The sequence below is a fragment of the Biomphalaria glabrata genome, chromosome 4, assembly GCF_947242115.1.
Source record: "Biomphalaria glabrata chromosome 4, xgBioGlab47.1, whole genome shotgun sequence".
Taxonomy (NCBI): Eukaryota; Metazoa; Mollusca; class Gastropoda; family Planorbidae; genus Biomphalaria; species Biomphalaria glabrata.
The window spans coordinates 12,672,051-12,694,853 of NC_074714.1; the positions used below are offsets into that span (position 1 = coordinate 12,672,051).

At 30.9% G+C, this 22,803-nt stretch overlaps 1 protein-coding gene across 2 annotated transcripts; it reads right to left on the reverse strand.

Moving 5' to 3' along the window:
- Positions 1-1,974: 1,974 nt before the first annotated feature.
- On the reverse strand, positions 1,975-21,620 carry LOC106078849 (constitutive coactivator of PPAR-gamma-like protein 1 homolog). Of its 2 annotated transcripts, XM_056025681.1 has the most exons (18): positions 20,695-21,620; positions 18,413-18,489; positions 17,368-17,474; positions 16,023-16,132; positions 15,890-15,933; positions 15,486-15,516; positions 15,295-15,323; positions 15,073-15,177; positions 14,629-14,785; positions 14,071-14,335; positions 12,276-12,384; positions 11,755-11,961; positions 11,261-11,483; positions 10,109-10,132; positions 7,642-7,789; positions 7,420-7,525; positions 6,557-6,681; positions 1,975-6,447 (listed from the first exon to the last, which is right to left on the reverse strand). In XM_056025681.1, exons 1-18 carry the CDS (start codon positions 21,425-21,427, stop codon positions 6,327-6,329), a joined length of 2,721 nt encoding a protein of 906 aa, XP_055881656.1. In that variant the 5' UTR covers positions 21,428-21,620; the 3' UTR covers positions 1,975-6,326. The 2 variants fall into 2 exon arrangements, with proteins under 2 accessions (XP_055881656.1, XP_055881657.1); XM_056025682.1 differs by lacking the exon at positions 10,109-10,132.
- Between the last annotated feature and the right edge of the window lie 1,183 nt (positions 21,621-22,803).

Genomic DNA, 22,803 nt, shown 5'->3' on the forward strand with positions numbered 1-22,803 from the left:
ATATAATATTCTTTAAATTTGCTCTGAAGGTTTAGACATAAACCTGTCTAGACAAGTGTCTTTTAATGTTTCTAAGTCTAGGTCATGGCATAAAAAAATCTAATAGTAGGTATATGAGAAATGGTTCAAATGGGAAGAATCCTATAAAGCCTATGTGTCCAGGAAGCATATCTACCGCCTAGAGTGTTACAACCCATGCTGGAGGCAAAATGCAGGCTAGTCATTCATACAACTAGAACAGGACACTGCCTTATAACTATGATTCCTGTTGCCAATGTGGAGAGTCAATTGTCTTGTGTCGCCAGAGCTAAGGGTTATGTATCTGCAGTGTCACAACCTGTATGGAAGCTATGAGTCGCCAAACTGCAGAGTTTCTTGTCAAAGCTTTATGGGAGATGTGTACATTCCTGTCCTAAATCCAATCAGATATCATCAGGTTTCTATATGTTTAGCTCAACCAACATAAGTGTGACAGTAGATTACAAAAGAAAAGTCCTTCTGACATGAATGTCTATAGTGACCTACTATTGTAGTAAAACAGTGTATATAGAACAAAGTGTACCTTTAAATATTAAATAAACAAAAAGTGATTAGGAAATGTTCACGTGTTGATATCAGAAACCATAGGAACTAAAAACTCAAAATAAAAACAATCCTGTCTTCCTCCATTCCTATTGTACATTCAAGCATGACTGCCATTATTTTTTAATTGCCTGCATAATTCCCAATGAACCTACATAAGTTCAATGTATTCTGGTTGAACACAAAGAAATAGCCAATCTTTTTGTTGGCCTCCTTCAGTCCTAAAGACATTGTTTCATCTTGTAGAACACTTTTAGTGTGACTGTGGAGCCCCATTCTCGAGAGACACTTCCGTCCACAAATATCGCAGGTTTAAAGTGGGTTTTGATTTGCTTCATCTTTTTACAATACCTCTATTCAAGTCAGAACTTCATGGAACCTGCATGGAACCAACCTGGATGCTGATCTCAAAAATAGCTCTAATGATTTTCCTAGAAATTTAACAGTGGATGCATATTGCTTAGAAAAGAATTACTAGCTCGTTGGTCACCCTCCATCCATCTAGTTCTGACTTTATGTAGAGGTATTGTTAAAAATATAAAAAATTACCCCGCCCATCATGGAATAAAATACAGGTCATGCGAATGTATAATTCTACTAGTCTTTAGAAAAAATGTTTTTGAATCTAACATTCATTAGTTCTTAGGAGAATAAAAAGTTGAATTAAGGAGATAAGCTTGTTATTTTATGGATTTGCCTCATAGTATTGTATGAAAATCTTTAAAAGTAAAATAGTATTATTTACCCATGAAAATGTTAATGCCAAATATGACTGACATTTAACAGTCTAATGCTTGCTAAGCATAACTTTTGTAGATTGAAACTGCTCCAGTCTTTTAATATTGTGCTATGCACTTCCTCTCAGTCTTGAACAAAGTTAACTTAAGAATTAACTGGAATGGATTTTATTAAGGTCATTGCAATATGCTGTATTAAAAAGAAATTTGAATTTTTTTTTGTTCTATAATGGAAGTATTGTCTTTTTTTAAGGAATGTTTTTAAAATGTTTTGTTGTTAGTACAGATCTATAAGGCTCAAAATCTGATGTCTTCATTGGGTTTTCATTTTTTTTTAGTGCATTTAAAATTATTTTTTTTTACTAAATCTCAGCCTAAATTAATTTACAAAATATATTAACTATATCAAATGTTTATTTAAACATAATTATTCACCTAGTTAGTCAAGGTTTTCTTGGGCTCTGTAACTACTCTTTTGAACAAATGTAGCTGGACATAAAGAAAATGATATAACAATTGACTCAATGCCCTTATCACACAGCTTGTTGAGGGAGGGGGGCATCTGTCAATCAATAACCAAATGGCTGGGTTTTTTTTTTTGTGATTTTTTAAAAAGCATTTTACAGTATCAAATAAAGACATTGAAGTCAACAGATTTTGTTGAATACAACATTTATTGAATCATATAACCTTCTCATAACATACACCAGTAAAGGACAACTTCTCTAACAATTTTGGGGTTTCTCTTGATGGCCAGAACTACTTGCCACAATACACAACTAAACAATAGTGTTTTTACACTTGTTAAGAGCTTCTACTCATAGGATAACCCTAGTCACTAGTCTAGACACCATCCATCATGTGTCTTGATTATTTCATCATCTTTGCTAAAACTTTTTGAGGACTTTGTTGACATACAAAATGTACATTGCAATACTACAGGATGTTTGCAACTAACTCTTCTATTTAGATGACAGTTTCCAGTCATTGTATCATCTCATGACCAGTCTATGAACCCTCCCATTCAAGTCTGAATAAAACTTAGAAAACCCTTAGAATGATTGGATCAAAACACTATTGTTGTAGTATTTAGGAGAAAATTATACACAAGACTAAAAAGTTTAAACAAAGAAAAAAAATTGACATTATGGAAGAGTTGCATGCTTAATACAAGTGTTCTACACAGAAGGTCATGTAGTTATTTAGAGAGAAAATAAAACACACATAAACTTTCAATGTGAGCTCATGAACCTACTTCATAGTTAGGCTATGTTGATTCTAGAGTACAGCTGTAGGAGCAAACAAAAAAATATACTGTGCAGAAATTGTTGCTTTTAACTTTTTTCTTTTGATAGTATGCTTCTTTTAAAAGGTGAGGCAAAAAAAAAGTTTTCAGTTGATTGTAATGAGAACAATTGCCACTAACTGCAACAAGTGTTCAGACTGCTTGTGTGAGATACTAGTGTTCTGTTGCAATACAATTGTCTCTATGACTGATTACACAAGAGTGTGTGCTCACTAATGCTTGTAAGGATTGATTTTCATTTTCTATCACATCACATAGGACCACTGGTCAAAGCTAGTCACATGGTCAAAAACAAAATCAAACATTTTTTATTGATTAAAAAAGAAAAGGGATTTACTGATACTGTGGGAGATTTTGAACCTGGGACATTTAGAACTTTTGATGACAGCTGTTAATCAAATGACTGGTTTGTTGGGTCAACTATGTGATGCCAATTGATTCTCTCTAGATATACATGTACCCCGGAGCACACTGCCAAAAGTTAAACAACATAAATAGTTTGGTCAAACTAAGTGTTATGAAATACACAGGTACAGTAGTCACAACTAATACAACAATCTACTGAGTTTTGCAGTATAGCAACAAGACAAAAATGTAATATTGTATTTTTCACTTATACATAGGAATAAAACTAGAGATAGTTCAAAGCATATTTTTTTAGTTAATTATTAGAAACAACTTTCCTAACCTCATAATGTTTTTAATTTTGATAAGACTTAAAAATGATTAATTGATGACAACATCTGATAATATTGTATAGGCCTAATGGTATGTAAAAACATACTGTATAAAAAAAAAGTTTTGACAGAATTAGAAATATTTTCTAGGCATCAGAAAATTGAATTATTTGAATTCCGCTAACTAAAAAACACTTTCAAATGCAACTACAACCTATGTTTAATATGTTAAAAACATGACATTTGATGACACCCACAGGAGCAGTTGTTTCCAACAAACTCATTGAAAAAGGAAAAAAAATTTTTGAAATCAAAACTAAAAATATAGACAAACAAAATGGGGGACAGCAATGGTCATTCTAAGTTAAGCAATCAAAGGAAAGGGTCAATTTTCAGTTGAAATATTTAAAAACAGAAGTGACGGACAGAAGTTACAAACTAGCTGATTTACTTAAGAAATAACACTTCATTAAAAAGAAACTTAACTGTTAAGCACTAGCAAAGCTTTGTTTCATCAATTAAATTTAAAAATAATTCAGACTTAAAATCATCTGAGCAAAATGTGTTTTGGAGGGATAACAAAAAAATATATGTAAGAATGAAATACTGAAGAAATAAATTCTCCTAATGACAGACTTAAAAACTGCTTTCCTCAAAAAGTGCACAATAAAAAAAAAAATATGTATGCAAGTTTCCAAAGAAAACACTAAACTGTCAAGCTAGAACACACTGAAATGTAGGACACTAAAATATTGAAATCACACAACTACACAGTGAATCAAGTGCACTGTGAGACTGATTTAATCCACTGAACTCTAGGTTTAAATAAGACATCCTTAGATAGCTTTCAAATAATTGTCAAATGCCTTAAATTTTTTGTTTATATTAATTACTGCAATACAAGACAAAAGTTACCAAAAAGTGCTTTCAAAAGGTTTGTTTTTGTTTCAGTTCAAAGGATTAAAAAAGTCAACATTATTATGGATAGAACAGTATTTTGTACTTAGCATATTTCTTGATGCTACTATCCACAAAAATCAAAATGTAGATCCTCCCATTTTAAAAATCTTACTAAGATCAAGAATATGTGGTAGTCTAGGTCATAATGCTGCCACTTGACTGGGTTTTTCTTTAATTCATTGAGATTGATTATTAGTTCTAGGGTTGTTTTATTTCAGAGGGAGGATCAGTTATTCAGCTAGTAAGTGCTGCTAACTTTTGTTGACTTGAAATTAAGAGAGTTAGCATAACACTAGTAATTTAATTTTGTTTATTTTATGGCTGAAACCTACATTTTTTAAAATTAGTCAGCATAGTATCCAAAGTTAATAATTAGAAATACATCAAATGTTTTTTTAAAAAGAAAAATCCCCATTTGAATAAATGTGTAAAATTAGAAAATTGGCTCGCCAACAAATAGTAATTACTTTCTTTTAATTCACTTTTTAAAAAAATAAATAAATAAATTTTAAGAAAAAAAAAAAAGATCTTCCTTTGTTATCAATTCAAAAAAAAAAATAAAATAATAAAATTTCATACAAAAAAAAATGTATTAAGATTTTTTCATGCATGAAATCATAGTAAAATATTAGTATTTGATATTATTGTCAGTTAAAATCCTGACATGTACCACAATACTACAGACCTCATCAATGGTGTATATTTCACAAGATTGTTATTTAGTCTACATTAAATTTATTTCTATAAATAGCAATGTGGTGTGATTCAACCACCCATGTGCCATGTATCTGAGAATATAGGCCCTAACTGTCTACAGATACATATAAACATGAGTATTTGTCTGCTCAACTATTTAGTTCTTATAATAATAGAACTTTTCATTTTATAATTCCTTTTGGGTCTTATTAGCAAGACATTACTCAACCTTGTCAAGTTTCTCCTAAGACATAAATTAACATAGTAAAGTAGGACATCTCATGCCTATCACCAACTCAGTTCAATGCTCAAAATATATCTCTATAAAATGTTTCAGCTCAAGTGGGCAATAAAAATTAAAAACAGTAACACTACACACAATGATGGCTTCATAGAAAAAAATTCATGATTTAATCAAGTTAAGAGAATGTGTTCATCTGTCATTGTAGCAATGAATTTGTTCTAGTAACACAAAGTTACACCCAAATTATGTCGGCAGTTAAATAACACTTGATAGAACAATAGATACAAATGTTTCAGAGATTGCAAACACAGCCAATCATAGCCTAAACAAAGTAGACAACACAACAATAATGTTGACCAAAAAAAAAAAAAGCTACCTGTCTATCTAATTAGTCTAACACAGTTTTAGTGTCAGCAAAGTCCATGCATTAACTGTATTTTATAACCTTAAAGACAATGTACAAGATTAGACAAAAAAATGTTATGAATCTACAGAAGCTTTTGTTTGTAAAGTCTAGACGTAAGCAACTATTCATTTAAACAATCTCTCACACACACACACATATAAATACTGGTGGAAAAAAAAAAACGACTTGAGAGAATGAGTTTGTTTACAATGGCAATGACATTGCTAGTAATACAAAAATACATCTTCTGACCCACAGCAACATCAAGCAATGCTACTATTGGGTCACTGGCACAAAGACTTTAAGACAGAACAGATGACTGATGAAAAGTATCAATTTTTTTTTATTTTTTTTATATGATGTTTTTAAATATAAATTTCTGTACAATATGTGTAATTCAATATACAAACATCAAACTATAAATACAAAATATACAATTCTTACAAACATTATAAAAAAAAAAATTGATTCCAAATAGCATATCAATAGAATCAATCATCTGAACAAAACAATAATTACTCTAAAAAGTAACAGCTTGGATATTAGTTTGAAATGCTGTCAAGCAGGTGTATGTCTGCTTAACCAAACAAAACTATGCTTATTTTCAGAAAATCCTACCTTTACAAAAATATCTAAACAATTTGATAAATACAAAACTACAATACTTTTGTCTTATTTGTTGCTTGTTATTATCAAAGTAGGTAGCAAGTATTACTGGTTAGCCCTTGATGCTAACAGTAGCTGTTCCAATCTCCTCATCCTCATCAGAGGCACCACTATAGCCACCATTTACTTCTTCATCCACCTCATCAAATTCATCACTAGCTTTAGAGCGCATTCTGTAAATAGGAAATACATCACATTATTTGACCAGTTTGAAAACAGGATACTATAAGTATTTATTTTTTTACATTACAAGCAATGTTTCATTAATCAAACGAAACCTACGTGGAAGAGACATCTACAGTGACACCCCTTCCCTTGGGTGTAGCCTTGACAGTTCTGCCTCTGCCTGGTCTGGCAACTATTCTAACAGGGCGCTTTGTAGGAGAACCTCTGCCTCTTGAGTAGTACTAAAAATAAATGAATATTTTAGGTGCTTAAGTATTTGAACATTTCTTTTTAATTACAGAATACAAAATTACAGTCCCTCTGTTAACTTAACACATTCAATTCCATAGCGAACATATACTGCCACTATCTAGCTCATCCCATTATGGCCTACAAACTGCCATACTGAAATATATGGACATCAATGGAGGAAATACAAATAATTCAGTTTTGTGATTGGCTTTAAATTTCAACAGTGTCTTTAAAATTGTGGTACTAGGTTATCATGTTTAGATGAAGCTAATAATTTAATTAAGGACTTCAATGATCCAAAATATATAATATGTTTATCAAGAAAATGAAAGCAGTGATTCAGACTAGATGTAGACCTTAGTATGCATAGTTTTAAAATTGTGTTAAAGTCTTTGTCCAAGACCAAGCTTAAAGCCTATTTTGAAATTTGTAGGTTGAGCACTTTGATATATCTGTACATTAAAGATTTACATTTTAAAAAATATTTTGAAACTGTTATCTATTCTGATAATATTGCAGCTGGATTTATTATGTTTATTATCTTTGGAGCTTCTTTTTTTATTGAATGTTTTATGAACTCATTTGTATTTGTTGCATCTCTCTTTCATTGAGATTTGAGAGGTCTAAGATTTAGAGTGGGCAAGGATTGAGAAGGTTAATATCAGGAAAATATTATAATATTAAATAAACAACCATAAAGCAGCACCTAACAATTTTAAATAACTTACTGCTGGCCTGTAGGCACCTCTGCTATTGTAGAGTGGTGAAGCAATTCTACCTCTTATCATTCCCTCTCTACCAGGTAAAAAACCACCTCTGCCAGTGAAAATTCCCCTTGAAAAAAAAAGTTTTTGATATGTTTTTTTTTAAAAATCTTTTTACATCAATATTATTCTAAAACAGTTTGTTTCTGCACTTGTTCTAATTATTGAAAAAAAAAAAGTATGTACCTTCCTCTCTGACCCACAGACATAACTTGAGTTGGAATCTGATTTCCCCCTCGTCCTCCACGTCTGTTAGACATGTTAGGTCCCCACTGTCCTACTACAACTCCTGCAATCTCTAACTGGCCACCTTGAGCTTCAATTGGTGAACGACCTAAACACAGAAATACATAAACACATTCAACATTTACATGGACACAACACAGACATTTTTTATAGTTGGATAAAATAAAAATATTTCAATCAATTTAACTTTTATAAAATGCTAAAACTAACTTCAAAAGAAGGAACATGTTTAGCAATGTATAAACAACTCCTTTTTGTATCACTTATACTATTATACTAGAAGTCAAAGCCCTTAAGAAAAATATCTTTGATGTTAATGTCACTTTTTTTAAGTTTGACACTAACACAGCTTGGGAGAGAAGACATGTTTAGCAAGATCAGGAACTCAATAAAGCAACATTATTATTTCAGAGGTCCAGACATGTGTCATCATTTCTTGTTAAACTGGCCAAATATTCAATTGATAAAATGCAGTTAAGAAATCAAAACTAATGTTATTAAAGAATTATGTTTCTGTTCAGAAAGGTATTTTTAAAAAAATGTTTAGCAAGATCAGATACTCAATTAAACATCATTATCATTTCAGAGGTCCAGACATGTGTCATCATTTCTTGCTAAAAAAAAAATGCACAAATTACTGATTCAACAATGAAAGCACAATAAAAATGATTTCAATATAGAAACTTTCATTCTAGTTCCAGATGTGAAAAGGCTAAGCGCATAGACAAGTTAGACCATAGCCGTCCAAGCGGCAGGACACAACAGTCACCACACTGGTCCACACAACCAGGAAACCATTCAAGGTCTATAAATCTAGACACTAGATCTAGATCAAAAGTATTCAAATTAAAGAATCTAGATCTTATATATCTAAAATTATTCAAATCAGCGAAGATCTACATTAAGACTTTTAGACCTAGATTCTAGATCTAGACTTGGACCAATGAGATTTTGTCAAATATACTGATATTGGATGTGAGCATAGAAAAACAAATCAAGAACTTAGCATTCTTCTATAAAAGGAAAAATAATAAAATCTGGATTTTTCCCCTTCATAAAAGAAATCAGGAAAAAAAAATTGGAGAGGGATATCAGATTCTTTGTCTGAAAAGAAATGGATGAGAAGAAATTTTTGAAAAATTAACATTAAACTTTTTTAAACTGACCAAATAGTTATTTGTAAAATGCAGGGCGCTTGGCAATATTTTAAAAATTGTATAAAAAAATGTTGAGCAAGATCAGGAACTCAATAAAACAACATTATAATATCAGAGGTCCAGACATGTGTCATCATTTCTTGCTAAAAAATTACAAATTGAACAATGGTAGAATAAAAATTACAACAATATAGAAACTGTTAAAAATTGTGGTCACTTTACTGGGTTTTTTTTTATTAGTTAAAATTTTCTAATGGTTACTAACTAAACTATTTTTCTGATTTTTAATTTATGCTTGCAGTTTAAACTTTAAATATCTATACACATATATACAACTAAAATTAATTTGCTGCTGTATACTGTAGTATGTTTAATTATACAATAAAGGCAAGCTTAAATCGTAATTTATTACAGCATGTGAACACTGAAATATGTTTTGTATTCTTTAAATCAATAAATTTTTCATCTTTTATGTGTAACTTTGAAAGACTAAGTGAATATCTTATTACATCATTAATAGAATTTTCTTGACATTTGGTTTAATTCTTCAAAGTACAGTTAACCTTTGGTAACTTTCAGTAATCCAATACTCTTTATGTCTTGTAACCATCAGATTATAAAGAGTCAACTAAGGGTCTCAATCATTTTTATAATGCAACTTTAAATTCTGAAACTTCCAGTAAATGTGAATACCCCACTATAATATACAGACAAAATGTTGAACAAGATCAGGAACTCAAATAAAACAACATTAGAATTTCAGAGGTCCAGACATGTGTCATCATTTCTTGTTCAACTGGCCAAATATTTAATTGAAAAAATGTAGTTAGGATAATTAAGAAAATCAAAACTAGTGTTACAAAATAAATATTTTCCTTTAGGGAAGTATATTTTATACAATCTATCATACTATTTAACTATTCTATTGTTCTTTAGGGTAAGTTTTCTTAGCATATTCAGACACATTCTAAACACTCCACTGTGTCTAGGAACTAAAAATGTGTCAGTTTGTATTATTGGCACTTAGAACAAATTCTTTTAATAAGCTATTCTATAAAATCTAGTGATTTAATTATATATACAAGTTTCAATTGTCAAAATAATGACATAAATATCTTAAGAAAATGTATCTATTAGTGTTAACTCAACAATTACAATATCTTCAAGTTAGTGAAACAAAGTAATTAGAATAAAAATGGTTTGTTTTTAACAACAATTTTAACCAAAAAAAATCATAAATTAAAAAATACCTGCTTGGGGTTCTTTTCTAAAACCTGCATAAAAAAATCATTCAAGACTAATTTCTCATAAATACTTTGGTTGAATATCTCAGAAATGTATGCCTTCTCATAATATAACTTAGGAGAGGCTGGAACTCATTTGAGTAATGGTCTTATAAACATGACTAAATAATTTTATTTTTAAAGTGGCACTCTGGAGCTAATGTTAGCTTATTAATATTAACTTATTGACCTGTGCCTAATTTCTGAATTTTAGGCAACAGAATATTCCAAATAATTTTTTTTGTCATTTAAGTCGAGGCTCTAAAGCTAATCTAGATATTTCATATAGCTTTGATCTACCATGTCCTAAATTTAATTTAGCTGCCAAGTATAGCCAATGATCTTTCAACGCTCACATTAAACTATATGCATTTATTTAACAATATGATTGTTTAACAAATTTTTTTCTTTTAAAATTTCATACTTTGTACTTTTATGAAATCAACAAAAAAGTCATACGCTTTGAAAGTAATGAGAATAGCAAGACTATATTCTTACAGCATTAAAATCCTAATTAATTACAACACTTTATTTTTGAAAAGCCTGGACTTTATCATTACTTCTTATTTAACTGACTGCACCAAACAGACAGCAAATGTACATAAATCTAAGCCTATTTTTTTAGGGACACAAGTCTATAAAATTAAAAGTGCACCTTGACATAAATATAATAGTAAATATTGGTGACATTAAAACATAGCACATTCAAACTTTAGCACATTTCACTTATGGCTCTGCATAATGTTAAGAAATTCTTTTTCATGCACATAACCATAATAGATCAAAAAAGTTAATATCAAATTAGGATCTCAAAAAGTGGAATATATTATTATTATTTGAAATAATAATTACATTTCAAAAGTTATTTAAAAAAAAAAGCCAGTGATTAATGCAATTAAGGCATTAAAGATAATATTAAATGCTCTATGATAAAAAGAAAATATTTAACAAGATCAGGAACTCATAAGAACAACATTACTATTTCAGAGGTCCAGACAAATGTCATCATTTCTTGTTCATATGTTTGACAATTATTGCACAATGACATTAAAGATTATCATTATTATTAATTTTTTTTTTTCAGCTAAGTGGGAAATGCTGACTTGAAATAGTAAATACCTAATATTCCACGGCCTCTTCCCACTTGTCGACTTGGTATGCCTGGCATTGGATTTCCCCTGCCTCTTGCGGCTACTGTTGGTCCATATGGAAGAGGATTGGCTGAATATGGTTGACCAGGATAAGGATAGTAGAAGCCAGGTAAAAGTGGTTTGGCAAAATCAACTCTTAAGTTTTCAAGAATGGCCTGTCTCATTCTTTCCACTCTTAATACTTGCTCCATCTTAAAATAAAAAACAACAACTACACTAAAGATTCAAACATTTTTGTACACATTTAAGTTCAAGTTATTTTGCTAGCAGTTAAAAAATGTATATTACACTAATTTAAACATAGAGAATAGAATATGTAGAAATACCACTATTCAGCCACTAGTTATTTATTGGCTAAGTTTGTCAATCAGCATTTTTAAATAATAAAAAAAAACAAAAAAACTGAACTGATATAAAAGAATTTTTCTGAGAATCAATATTAATTTCAAATCTGTAACTGACCTGCCCATCACAGATGTCTATCAGAGGTGTGTTGTTGTTGGCTTTGAGCAGCTTGAAATGGAAAAGTTTTCCATCCATGTAAAGCCAAGGACAGATCATGGTCCAAGGAATAGGAGCGCCACAAACATCATTGGCCATGGCAGCAGTTTCTATTCCTGACATAAACAGAGAGGCTAACTGACTTCCTCGAGGAACAATGTTGGGAAGCTGAAAAAAAATTAATGAATTTCAACTACAAAGTAAAGCTGTGGTTATGTTCTAACCAACTTATTATGTTCTAACCAACTTATTTTTTTTACTGATTTAGAAGATAAAGCAATGTGTACAAATACATCTTAAAAAAGAAAGCCCATGCATTATACTGGTGACATAGTTAAATTTCACCCTTGTGTATCTCTACAATGTTGTACAGGTTTACAGCTACAGTGCTTTTACACTAAATACAAAACAAGTGTGTTAATAAGCATTTTATTCAACAAAAATTAGCACACAATAATTGTATAAAAAAGAAAAATTAGAACCTTAAGATCCTGCATTGTCTGGACATCATGTAACAGTGGTGAGACGGACATTGCAAGGAAGGCATCAAGTTCTTGTCTTTGTAATATTCTACCATACTGCATTATATACCTTTAAGAGAGAATTTAAATTATTATGAGGTATATAAAAGATAATTTTGCATAAAACTATTGTCTCTTGTAGTAACAGCTGTTGTGTTTGTATTGTCCATCTGCTTCATTTCTAGCTCACAAACAACAAGGTTACAAAGACAGTTTGTGTGGAGACACTAACTCAAAATCGACCCCCGAAGTGATCCACCCAGGCAGGTAAAAAGGCAGGGCTCAATATTTTCAGAAAGAACATCAGAATGAAATTCTATGAAAGACAAATGACAGAGAAGAATAGAGAATTTGACGGATCTTGTTTGGTGCCCCAGCGGTCCAAAGACCAAAGGATAGGTGAAAGTGAATTTAGACATGAACCTGGACTAACTTATGTCATATAATGAATAGAGGTAGTCCTCGACTTACGCCGGTGTTCCGTTCCTATGCGGCGGCGTAAACCGAATTTCGACATGTCGGATCATACATTCATACAGAGTACTGTAGCATAATAACAGTACTGTACTGTACTGCAAACACTTAGCCTGTCCATACACCTATTCTAATACATAATTATCAATAAAAACAGTAAAATATTGTGCAGAAAAGTAATTTTGATAATGAAATACTGTACTGTACTATACAGTACTTTAAGTGCTGTAACAGTAATAAACAGTGTAGTGTAATAAACAAAAATAATGCCCAAGAGAGAACAAGCTAGAGAACTTGCTGGAGATACTGGGGCAGGTGAGTCAAGAGGGGTGGGTGAGGTAGAGTGTACAAGTACAGGATCTGTTGGAGGCTCTGCTGCAGGCCTGTCTACCTTCTTGAAGTACTGCTGCAGGTTACTTTGGAAGGAGGCCATCTTCTTCTCCAACTCTGGCAACCCGCCATTACCATGAAACGACATAAGTCGAGACCATCGTAACCCGAGGACTACCTGTGTATAATTGCTCTAATTGTTTTGTAAAGCGATAATCTCTTATTCCTCAAGAAAAAATAATTTCCTTTAGTTCAGTGTTCTATCGCTATAGTGCAATGCTGCAGTTCGCGCAATAATATGAAAAACTACTTATTAATTGTTTTAAATTATGTCCAATTTATATGCATACTAAATAAATTTTTTCTAAAAAAACTTTTTTGTATAAATGTAGTAGTTAGTATGACAGAACTAACTTAACTTACAAATGTAAAAAAAAATAATTTTTTGACAAAAAATCTAAATCCGTTTGCATAAATATGATGGTAAATATTCATCTCCCCTACTAAGGAGCCTCCCTGTGTTTGTTACTATTGATAGTGAATAGTTGTAAAAGTGGTGTATTTTTATGAAAAAACTGATTGCATAAGTCATTTAAACAAAAATTGGCACAATACTAAATCTTGCAAAATTTTGCCCATTTGTTTTTTTTTAATTAATCATATTTATACACATACTCATAAAATATTTGTAAAACAAGATGAAAAAATCATTTTAATTATAACATGATATTAATGAATAAAAGAAAAGCACTGCTGTAAATGTGATGGTGTAATTTTCTTGATGTTTTTTTGTTGATGATATTTTAGGTCAATACATGTCCCCTATTGTGAATATCATTTTCAAGTTAGGGGTTTCTGTGTGAATTAAGAAGTGAATATGACCCTAAATCAATTCAACACTACAACTTAAGTAAACATAACACAGGCACATTAAGTGAAAATGATTGTTCACCTTAAGACAGAGCACATCACAAGGAGATGTTGAGGTACATAGTTGGTGTTCAGCATGAGGCTTGTATCACTCATCATTATGGTTAAGAACGCACGTAGTCTCCTATCTTTGTCCCCATCTTGCTGACCTAGCCACATGCGCTGAATACTAGGTGTTTTCCATTCTACAGGTCGAGCTGTTACAACTTCATAAGTAGGTCTGCCAGATCCTCTTCGAACAACCCATTCTTTAACTTGAGCAGAAAAATCTGGTTGCATGACATTAACTGTGCCAATAAGAAAGTTTCAATGAAACAGAATTAGAATATACTGATATCATATTGAAATTTAAGAAGGGAAATTAAATAACTCCATTATGGTCAGTACAGACCAAAACAAAACAAACAACAATATTTCAAAGGCTGAAGAGTAATATCATTCTGTTTGACATACGTTTAGATATCTTAGATATTATATAATAATCAGAAATTCTAAGTTACAATATTAAATTAAAAATATTTAATCGTAGCTTACTTTTATTATAAAAGTTTAATCAAGTAAATTTAACAGAAAACTTTACCTTTCTCTTTATTTTGTATTTCATGCACAATCTTTTGTTTATTGAGATTGAGCAAAACTGAGTAAATGGCCTGGCGTAAAGGTCTATATAGATCTATGTAAGAGGGCAATTCTCTAGTAGTGTCATCTTCTAAAATTACTGGAAGCTTCACCTCTCCCTGAAATAAAATAGTTTTTTCTTCAGGAAGTTTTGACACATAAACTTGTCACATAATAAAGACATGAATCTACCATTGGTCTTGTGAAGGATCAGACCAGTGTGAAATGGCTAACTTTTACAATGTTGGTAAAAGAAGAAACCCTAGCCTTTTAAATAAATTATAGATGAGCATGTACAAGCACAATACGAGTGAGGAATTCTAACAGATACTAAGTTTATTCAGATGTCATATAGATAAGCTTGCACAATATTTTCATGTCGTAACCTTAACAGCTTTATACATACCTGAGTTAAAACTTGATATATATGTGGGTGCATCAAACCTTTTTGATGTCTGTCAACAGCCACTCGAAGAATTTCATTGGGTACTTGAGGAAATCCAAGATTTTTCTTAATAAAATATAACGCTTTTGTTAGAAAAATATTTATTATGCTGTTTTCTTTTCTAAAACTGAAGTCAAATCTCTTTCAGCTGTAAAATTCCCATGCAATAATGACATAACTTACTTTACTCTGGGCATCCCCCATAGCATTGCCTGAAAAACAAAAGTTTATGCTTATATACTTCTAAAATAAAAATACATCTTAAAATTACTATCATATGTAAAATACTGATAACAGATTAATTTATTTATTATACACAATTTAATACTAGTGATTTGATCATTTTCAAATTAAGAAACATTTGCAAATCTTACCTAAAACTCTGGCATCTATATTTCTAGGCACCTGTGGACAAACAGATTGATTTTAGATTTTAAATTGTAACAAAAAATCTCGATTAAGCAAACAGCATAGAAAGTTATCTAGATTTACTATGCATCTGGATATTTTAAATATAAGAGAGAAAGAAGTCAAAACAGAGCATCACAGTTAGTCAGTATATAACCAAGAGATTGGCAAAACAACTACTTTAAACATAGCTACTTGTAAAGGTAAATTCGTCAATGTTAACCCAAGTCTCTTTTTTTTTTTTATATGCACAATGCCTAAAAAATTACAGATATAAAAATTAGACCTAAAAAAATACAAATAAGGTTTAACATACTCCCATAAAAGTTCCATTCTTTCAGATTAAGACAAAAAAATCAAACTAAATTACCTGATTTATGTTTGGACCCATCAGAGGGTTGCCATAGTTAAGACCTACAAAAAAAAATTTTTTTAAATATCAAACCATTGCATACAAGAAATTAAAACGCATTACAAATTTTTAAAAAGTTTTTTTTTCATACCTCTTTGAAGTTGGCAATTTTTCATAAATCCTTCATGTGTGCCAGACACAAAATACTGAACACTTTGTTTAAACCTTTCAACTAGATCTGCTTTATTAGCTTTGAATAATCTAAATAGTTAAAAACAAATTGCACACATTAATAACCTGAATAATTATTTTACAATAAATAAACAGTATAGACAAAAGAAATATTAATTTATTAATAATTACAAGCACATCAACTAGTAAGATAAGTCTACCAAAAAAAAATAATTAAAATCTTTTGGTTAACACGGTATGGATTGCTGCCTAGTTGCGTCGTAAGAACTTGAAGTGTTGTCACTACTCTCACAAGGAAATGGATTAAATTTTCATAATTTTTACTAGGTAAAATATGACATTATTAAAATGGTTTGGATAATTAAGTAAAGTTCATGTATATTTGTTTACAAATTAACCTTAAAATTACATAATATTTTTGTGATTAAAATTACTTTATCCTAAAAGCTATATTATATATGTCTTCCCAAAAGGTACACAAACACACCCAAAAAAGAAACACAAAAAAACTATGTAATACCACTATCAGGCTGGAGTTAAAATGATGTGTACTTTAATTAAAATGTAATTAAAGGTGCCTTATTTTAAACTTCACTAGTTTTTTTCAAGACTACTAATACCAATAGCAAGACGCATAGGACGTAATTATCTTTTTTGAAGTAACGTTTGTATAATATAAGATACCACAACTAAGCTGCAGTTAAAATGCTGTGTAGTTCAAATAAAATTTAATTAAAGGTGCCTTAATTTAAACATTCCAAGTTTGGTTTCTAATTGTTAGGTTAGGTGTCAACAGGTTTACTGTTACTTTCAAGTTACAAGTAATGAAAAACCACTGAGCCATTCTGAAGAGAATAGAGTTGTTGCGTTGTCTTAGCTTCCTATAAGGAATAAAGAAAGCTTGTAGGTATTTCATTGGCAACCTATAGTCTAATGTCTAGTAAATTCACTATTTGTTTAGAACTGGAACAGATTATTTGAAGTTTTAAGAGAGAAAGTATGATGTAGGCTGTACAGATCAGCAGCCAAGAAACATACTTGAAGTGATTACAAAGACCCCCCTTTCCACACATCTTGGACACATTAGTGTATATGGTTACACTCTACAAAGACACGTCCAAGCAACCTTTTGGAATGTATAAGAGTCTACATTTTCTTTTATATCAAGGCTAGTGCTTACAATTTTTGTTTTTCAAATTCAAGTTATGCAAGAAGCCATGACTGCAATATTACAATGACAGTGTTGATAGTAAAACAATAAAATACTCATATAATAAAAGATTTGCATAAAAGAGTCATCTTACTTGAAAACATCATTTCCAACAATGTCTAAATTGTCAACTGCAGGCAAATTTCTGACATAGTCACATGTAGCTTTGATTAAATCAGCATCTAACTTGTCTCTATTTCTCTGAAAAAAAAAGTTTTATAGAAAAAGACATTAGAACAATAATTTAATTATGAATTTATGAAAATTAAGTGAAACAAGTCAAAGTATATTATGTTATATATTCTAAAAGGAATGACAAGTGCTGATCCAAATTGCAACAATAAAATGGTAATCCACAAATAAAAGTCTAAAATAAAGTAATATTGTAAGTTTCAAATTTCACTAACATTTCTTTAAATTAAATATTTTGTTTGAGGATTATGTCCTGAACATACATTTTTATCAAATTTTTAATGCTAATAGATCCAAGAGATTTTCAAAGCATGTCGTTCACCATTTTTTTTTATACGAAACCCAGATACCCACAAAGTTAATAATAGTATTGTACCCTAAAAAGTAGATAAGAAATATAATTATTACAATGGACTAGATACATTAGTATAGCTTAATCTTTGTACAGCAAGTGCTTTTTTTAAATTATTCAAGTAAAAAATATTTTATTATGCAGGATTTTTTTTTGTTGTGGCATGGTCAACAATTAAAATTTATTTCTAATAAATTGTACTTCATTTTTAGTGCAAGTCACAGAAAAGAGTAAATGACAATGCTCAATGTTTATATTTTTCTAAACCCACTTTAGCATGTTGTAAGATTTTTTTTTTTGTGAGAGTGCAGCAAAGAGGAACAATGTAGGCAAAAATGTTTAGTGTAAGTATTCTACTTAGAACAATATTATTATGATGTCATACATATTTAAAATCACTGGGTAAGTGAAAATTACTTCAATGTGGATTTAGCTTCAATTCTATTTAGAAACATTTAAATATATAAAATATAATTATAAAACTCTAGCCCATATGTGCATGATTGATAATTGACAATACTTTGTCTAATCTGTCACCCATTTCTTAACAAAAAGATGATAAATATAAAAAAACTTGTTTTTAAACAAAACCTACCCGTGGCTTCCCAGTGTCAGTTGTAGGCATGAGTTCTCTGAAAGTCATTAAATCTTCATCTGTTAAAATGTGATTTCCTATAGTTACAAAAAAAAAAATAGTTTGAATAAATCATAAATTAAAAAAATAATACATTTTTAAGATTTAAAAGGATAAAAAAAATGTTTACTAAGAGATTTACAATTAGTGTAAATTTGATAAAGTACAATATTTGTAAATATTTTAAAATCTTATCATTAGATAATGGTTAGAAAAGTTAGTTTGTGGTGCCTAGTCTGGACATATATATATTTTTTTTGTGACAGTATGCACCGGTATGGCGTATCAGCACCTTTTTGAAAAAATTATTACTTTATTTTAACGTATATTATTAATTTTTAGTAGTTAATAAAAGTTGGGCAATTAACTACTGAGTGCACATTGTGCATAAATTTAGAAAAATAATAAACTGACTGCAAGCCTACTCAATCTTATTAGAAAGACTAAACAAAGCTAACTCACTCAAGTAAAAAAAGTAAAGTTTCCCTTTAAGACCTTGTGGTCTATAGGGCAGATGATGTAATGGTCATCTGGTTCTGTGGCCTACGATTTAACTAGGATGTCAAGTGGCCAGCATAACAACCAATAAACTTTTACTTTTCCCCAACTAATGTCAGGTACTCATTAGATCTGGGTGGACTCAGAGACGCCCAAATATCCCGAAATTAAAAATCCCAGTCTTCACCAGGATTCTAACCCCGGACTCAAGATAAAAAATGATTAGGTCTGACTTATCAGGATTCTAGATGTTTAGAGAAAAATGTATGTATTGCAGTTAATAGTTTTTATCTTAAATAAGCAATTTAACTGTATGCTACTTTTAACTGGATGCTATTTCATTTTAGTCTCCTGGGTTACAATTTTAGGCTTCTAAAAGCGTTTAAGAAAAAGCACATACATTAAAATAATAAAATAAGAATGTTAGTAGACAGTTTGAGTCGTGTAACAGGCGAAATGGTATTTTAAAATGATAGACAATCTGTTCCACTTTTACATTTTGTTTTTGATAATAAAATAAATGTCTTTATGATTTATATTTAGCTCAATCAAATGAGAATAATATGTCTTAATTGGATTGGATTTTAATGGATATAAAATCAAGTGATTGTGTATTTAGTTACCTTTGCCTATTTAATTAAACCTTTAGCAAGCTTTGGAATAGCAGAATGGAAACGTAAAGGCATAATAATGCTTACTAGATGAGTTGCATTCAAAATTGTTACCTATCATCTATTTTGTTTACTATATTCTAGAATGAAAATATCTCAAGTAAAAAAAAAAAAAAAAAACATCATATAGAATGCAGCCTCCTCTGAAATGAAACACTAAGTGAATTATGTCAATAGCCAAAAACTGCATAGCGTATCATATGCCATAGCAACATTGACTTACCAAGCTCACTTAAAAGCATTAAGCAACACACCAAAGAGCTGATCAGGGCTGCTTGACATCCTTTCCACCAGCACACCAAGCATTGTTTTAAATAGTCCATTTTCAACCTAAAAAACCTATATCTAGTTTCTATATCTACTTGCATTACACTACTACAAAGATAAATTTGATGTAGATCTGAGACCAAATGGAATTTTTTTCAACCCTTTTAAAAAAATGTTGGTTGTATATAATAATACTATATTGTATGGTCATTTAAAATTTCTATTAAAACTGTAAGTGGATTTTTAAATTATGATAATGCCTCAATGATGCATCCTATTTTTAGTCAATTGTATCAATTTGGTGCAGTTTGGTGAAGAGTGCTAATTTTTAGACCATTGTTAGGTATATATAGACTAAAGTAAAGGATCTAATTTTAAAAAAAAAAGAAAAAATTTCTGAAATATTTCAGGTCAAGAAATTTAGCATATTTAAGCTACCACTAAACTAAACAGTAATGACAGAAGGCTTAAGTCTTAAAGTTAATCTCATCTTCAGTACTATTAGTGTGATTATAGGTGACAACATTAAGTCTGATTAAGTAGATCTATGATTAACATCTCTCTACTCCTCTGGATTCTCAAAGGAGTTTAGTTTTTTTTTACCTAGATCTAGATCTATATAGACTCTAATAAAGTATATTCCTGTAGTTTATAATCTAGACTCTAGACTAGAATCTAGATCTATGCAAGATGGAAGATATAAAAGATCTAGAATCTAGACCTAGACTAGTCTAGACTCTAGACTTATCTACTTAAATTTAAATGTAGATCTAGACTCTATATACTATAGATTAGACAAGAACTTACCTAAAAGTGCAGCAAAAATGCAGAATCTATTTGGATTCAAATTCATACATTTTGCTATTTCATCCATAATGTATTCTTTGGTTTCCAGTGAACCTTTGTATGTCAGTTTTAAATTATTGGAAGAAAAGTACCTCGGTGGATCAAATATAGTATAGATGGACTCCTGGGCAATAATGCCTTGAAGATTGTGTTCTCTACAGAATTTAATAACTTCTTGATGGTGATCATCCATAGAACATGCTATTGTTACACCAAGTTGACGAAGTGCCATTTTTAGTGCTTCTTTGAGAAAAACTGGTTGATTCCACCAAACCTTAGGAGGTGGTGTACCTTTGTTTGCAATGTGGCGTAAAACATATCTAACCTTATCTCTTTGAGTCAACTGCTGTGACATCCATTCGTTGATTTTTTGGTTTTCTAAGGCTCCATTGAAAAACACAACCAGCTCCATATTTGCACTGTGGCAAGCTTGCACGAGATTGCCCAGAAAAGATGTCATCCGATTCCATTGTCCACCACAAACCCAGTCAGAAAAGTATCCACCGTATAGTCTATCTAAACAACTTTCTGCATCCACCACAACACAAAAGCGCCCACTTGTACCAACCTGACCTACCCTGGCTATGGGTCTCCTTTTTGGAACAAAGGCTCGAGAAATTTTTAACAAATCAACAGAAACACAAGCACTGGAACACTCAGTTTCAAGAAATTCTTGAAAGTCCTTTATGCCCATTTTTAGGCCTTAAAGCATTAAGCCTTGAGCAACTGTAAATAACACTGAATAGAACCCTATGCTTTACAAATTGTTAAGCAAAAGCAATAGTAATAGGGTTTTAAATATTAATTTTAATGTACAAATTTACACACGTGTGACAGTTCGCCGGCGATCTTAACGTCACGTGACCAGCCATTGACAAACCCGGATGTACAGTTAGTACAAATATGCTACTTACTTATAAACGGCAAAACACACAACATACTTTTTATTATCTATCTTATGTACGTTGTGTGTTTGTTTGTTTTTTTACTATAACAAATGCTGATTTAAAGTACTTGGAAAAAAATGCAAAGCGTTTGACTACTTTTTTGCTATTGCAAAAGTTCTTTTTAAAAAGAAATTATAAAGATCCTTATTTTTACAGAAATTGACCTGATCGTGAACACAGTTGTCCAAAGTCTCCCCTTTTAAATGGTATGGCCCTCACCCCCCCCCCCTTTTTTTTTTTTATTTTTTATGTATTCTTTAACACTTTGAAATGCATAGTTAAAATATTTGTCCAAAATGTATACAACACGATAAAACAGCCATTCTCTTTGGGGGAAAATACTATGATCCAACCCTGTTTGACTGACCACTGAATTTAAGGCCGCCTTCGATTTGTTTTCTGACATATGTAAATACGATTTGTTGGGTGCAGGTGTCCGTTATGACATTTTTGTATTAGCTCTGTATTGCCTCTAAAATAGGCTACATCTCGGCTATAAGTATTTCTATTTAATTTTACCGATTTATAACAACGCTTACACGCGTAATCCGCATTAAGAGATAAAAAAGCAAGCAGAAAGTAGGCGTAGATGTTAGTAGTAATATATTAAACAAAACTTCGTTGGTATTTTGGTTGTGTTTGTTATTAAAAGTTTCGTGTATGACGAAAATGATTGCAAATTGGAGTGGAGTCCGATGATTAAGAAAAAAAATGCAATTTTTCACGAGGCTACAACTAGTACAAGACCAAAATTTAGATTTTAAGAAGTTTTTTTTAGTGGTAGGCCTAATTAAAATAATACTCGTGTGGATTTTTTAAATCTTCCATCGAGCTTCTCCCTGGTGGCGGACAGGGGAATGTCCTCCAGATATGGTGGGTATCGGGGAAATAAAATACCCGGGGTGAACCAAAATCAAACCTGCTGCCTTGCAGGAAGTGGAGCGATCCACAAAGGCTAGGGCACTTTGCACGAAAATAAGGCAGCTATCCAAAGCCCCCAGGTGGTCATGCGCAGGGCTAACAACCCAGTCGTATAAAAAATATTGTTACGAAAGCTAAAACACATATGAAAAACCGGACAGATCAAAACGAAAAACGACCTATACCTGGAAATGGATGATGT

Coding starts and splice junctions, on each gene's coding strand:
- LOC106078849 (XM_056025681.1), bottom strand. CDS start 21,427: ATGGGCATAAAGGACTTTCAAGAATTTCTTGAAACTGAGTGTTCCAGT. Junction 16,133..17,367: donor GTTGGAAATGATGTTTTCAA/GTAAGATGACTC, acceptor TTAACTATTTAG/ATTATTCAAAGCTAATAAAG. Junction 10,133..11,260: donor AAGAGGCCGTGGAATATTAG/GTATTTACTATT, acceptor TTTTTTATGCAG/GTTTTAGAAAAGAACCCCAA.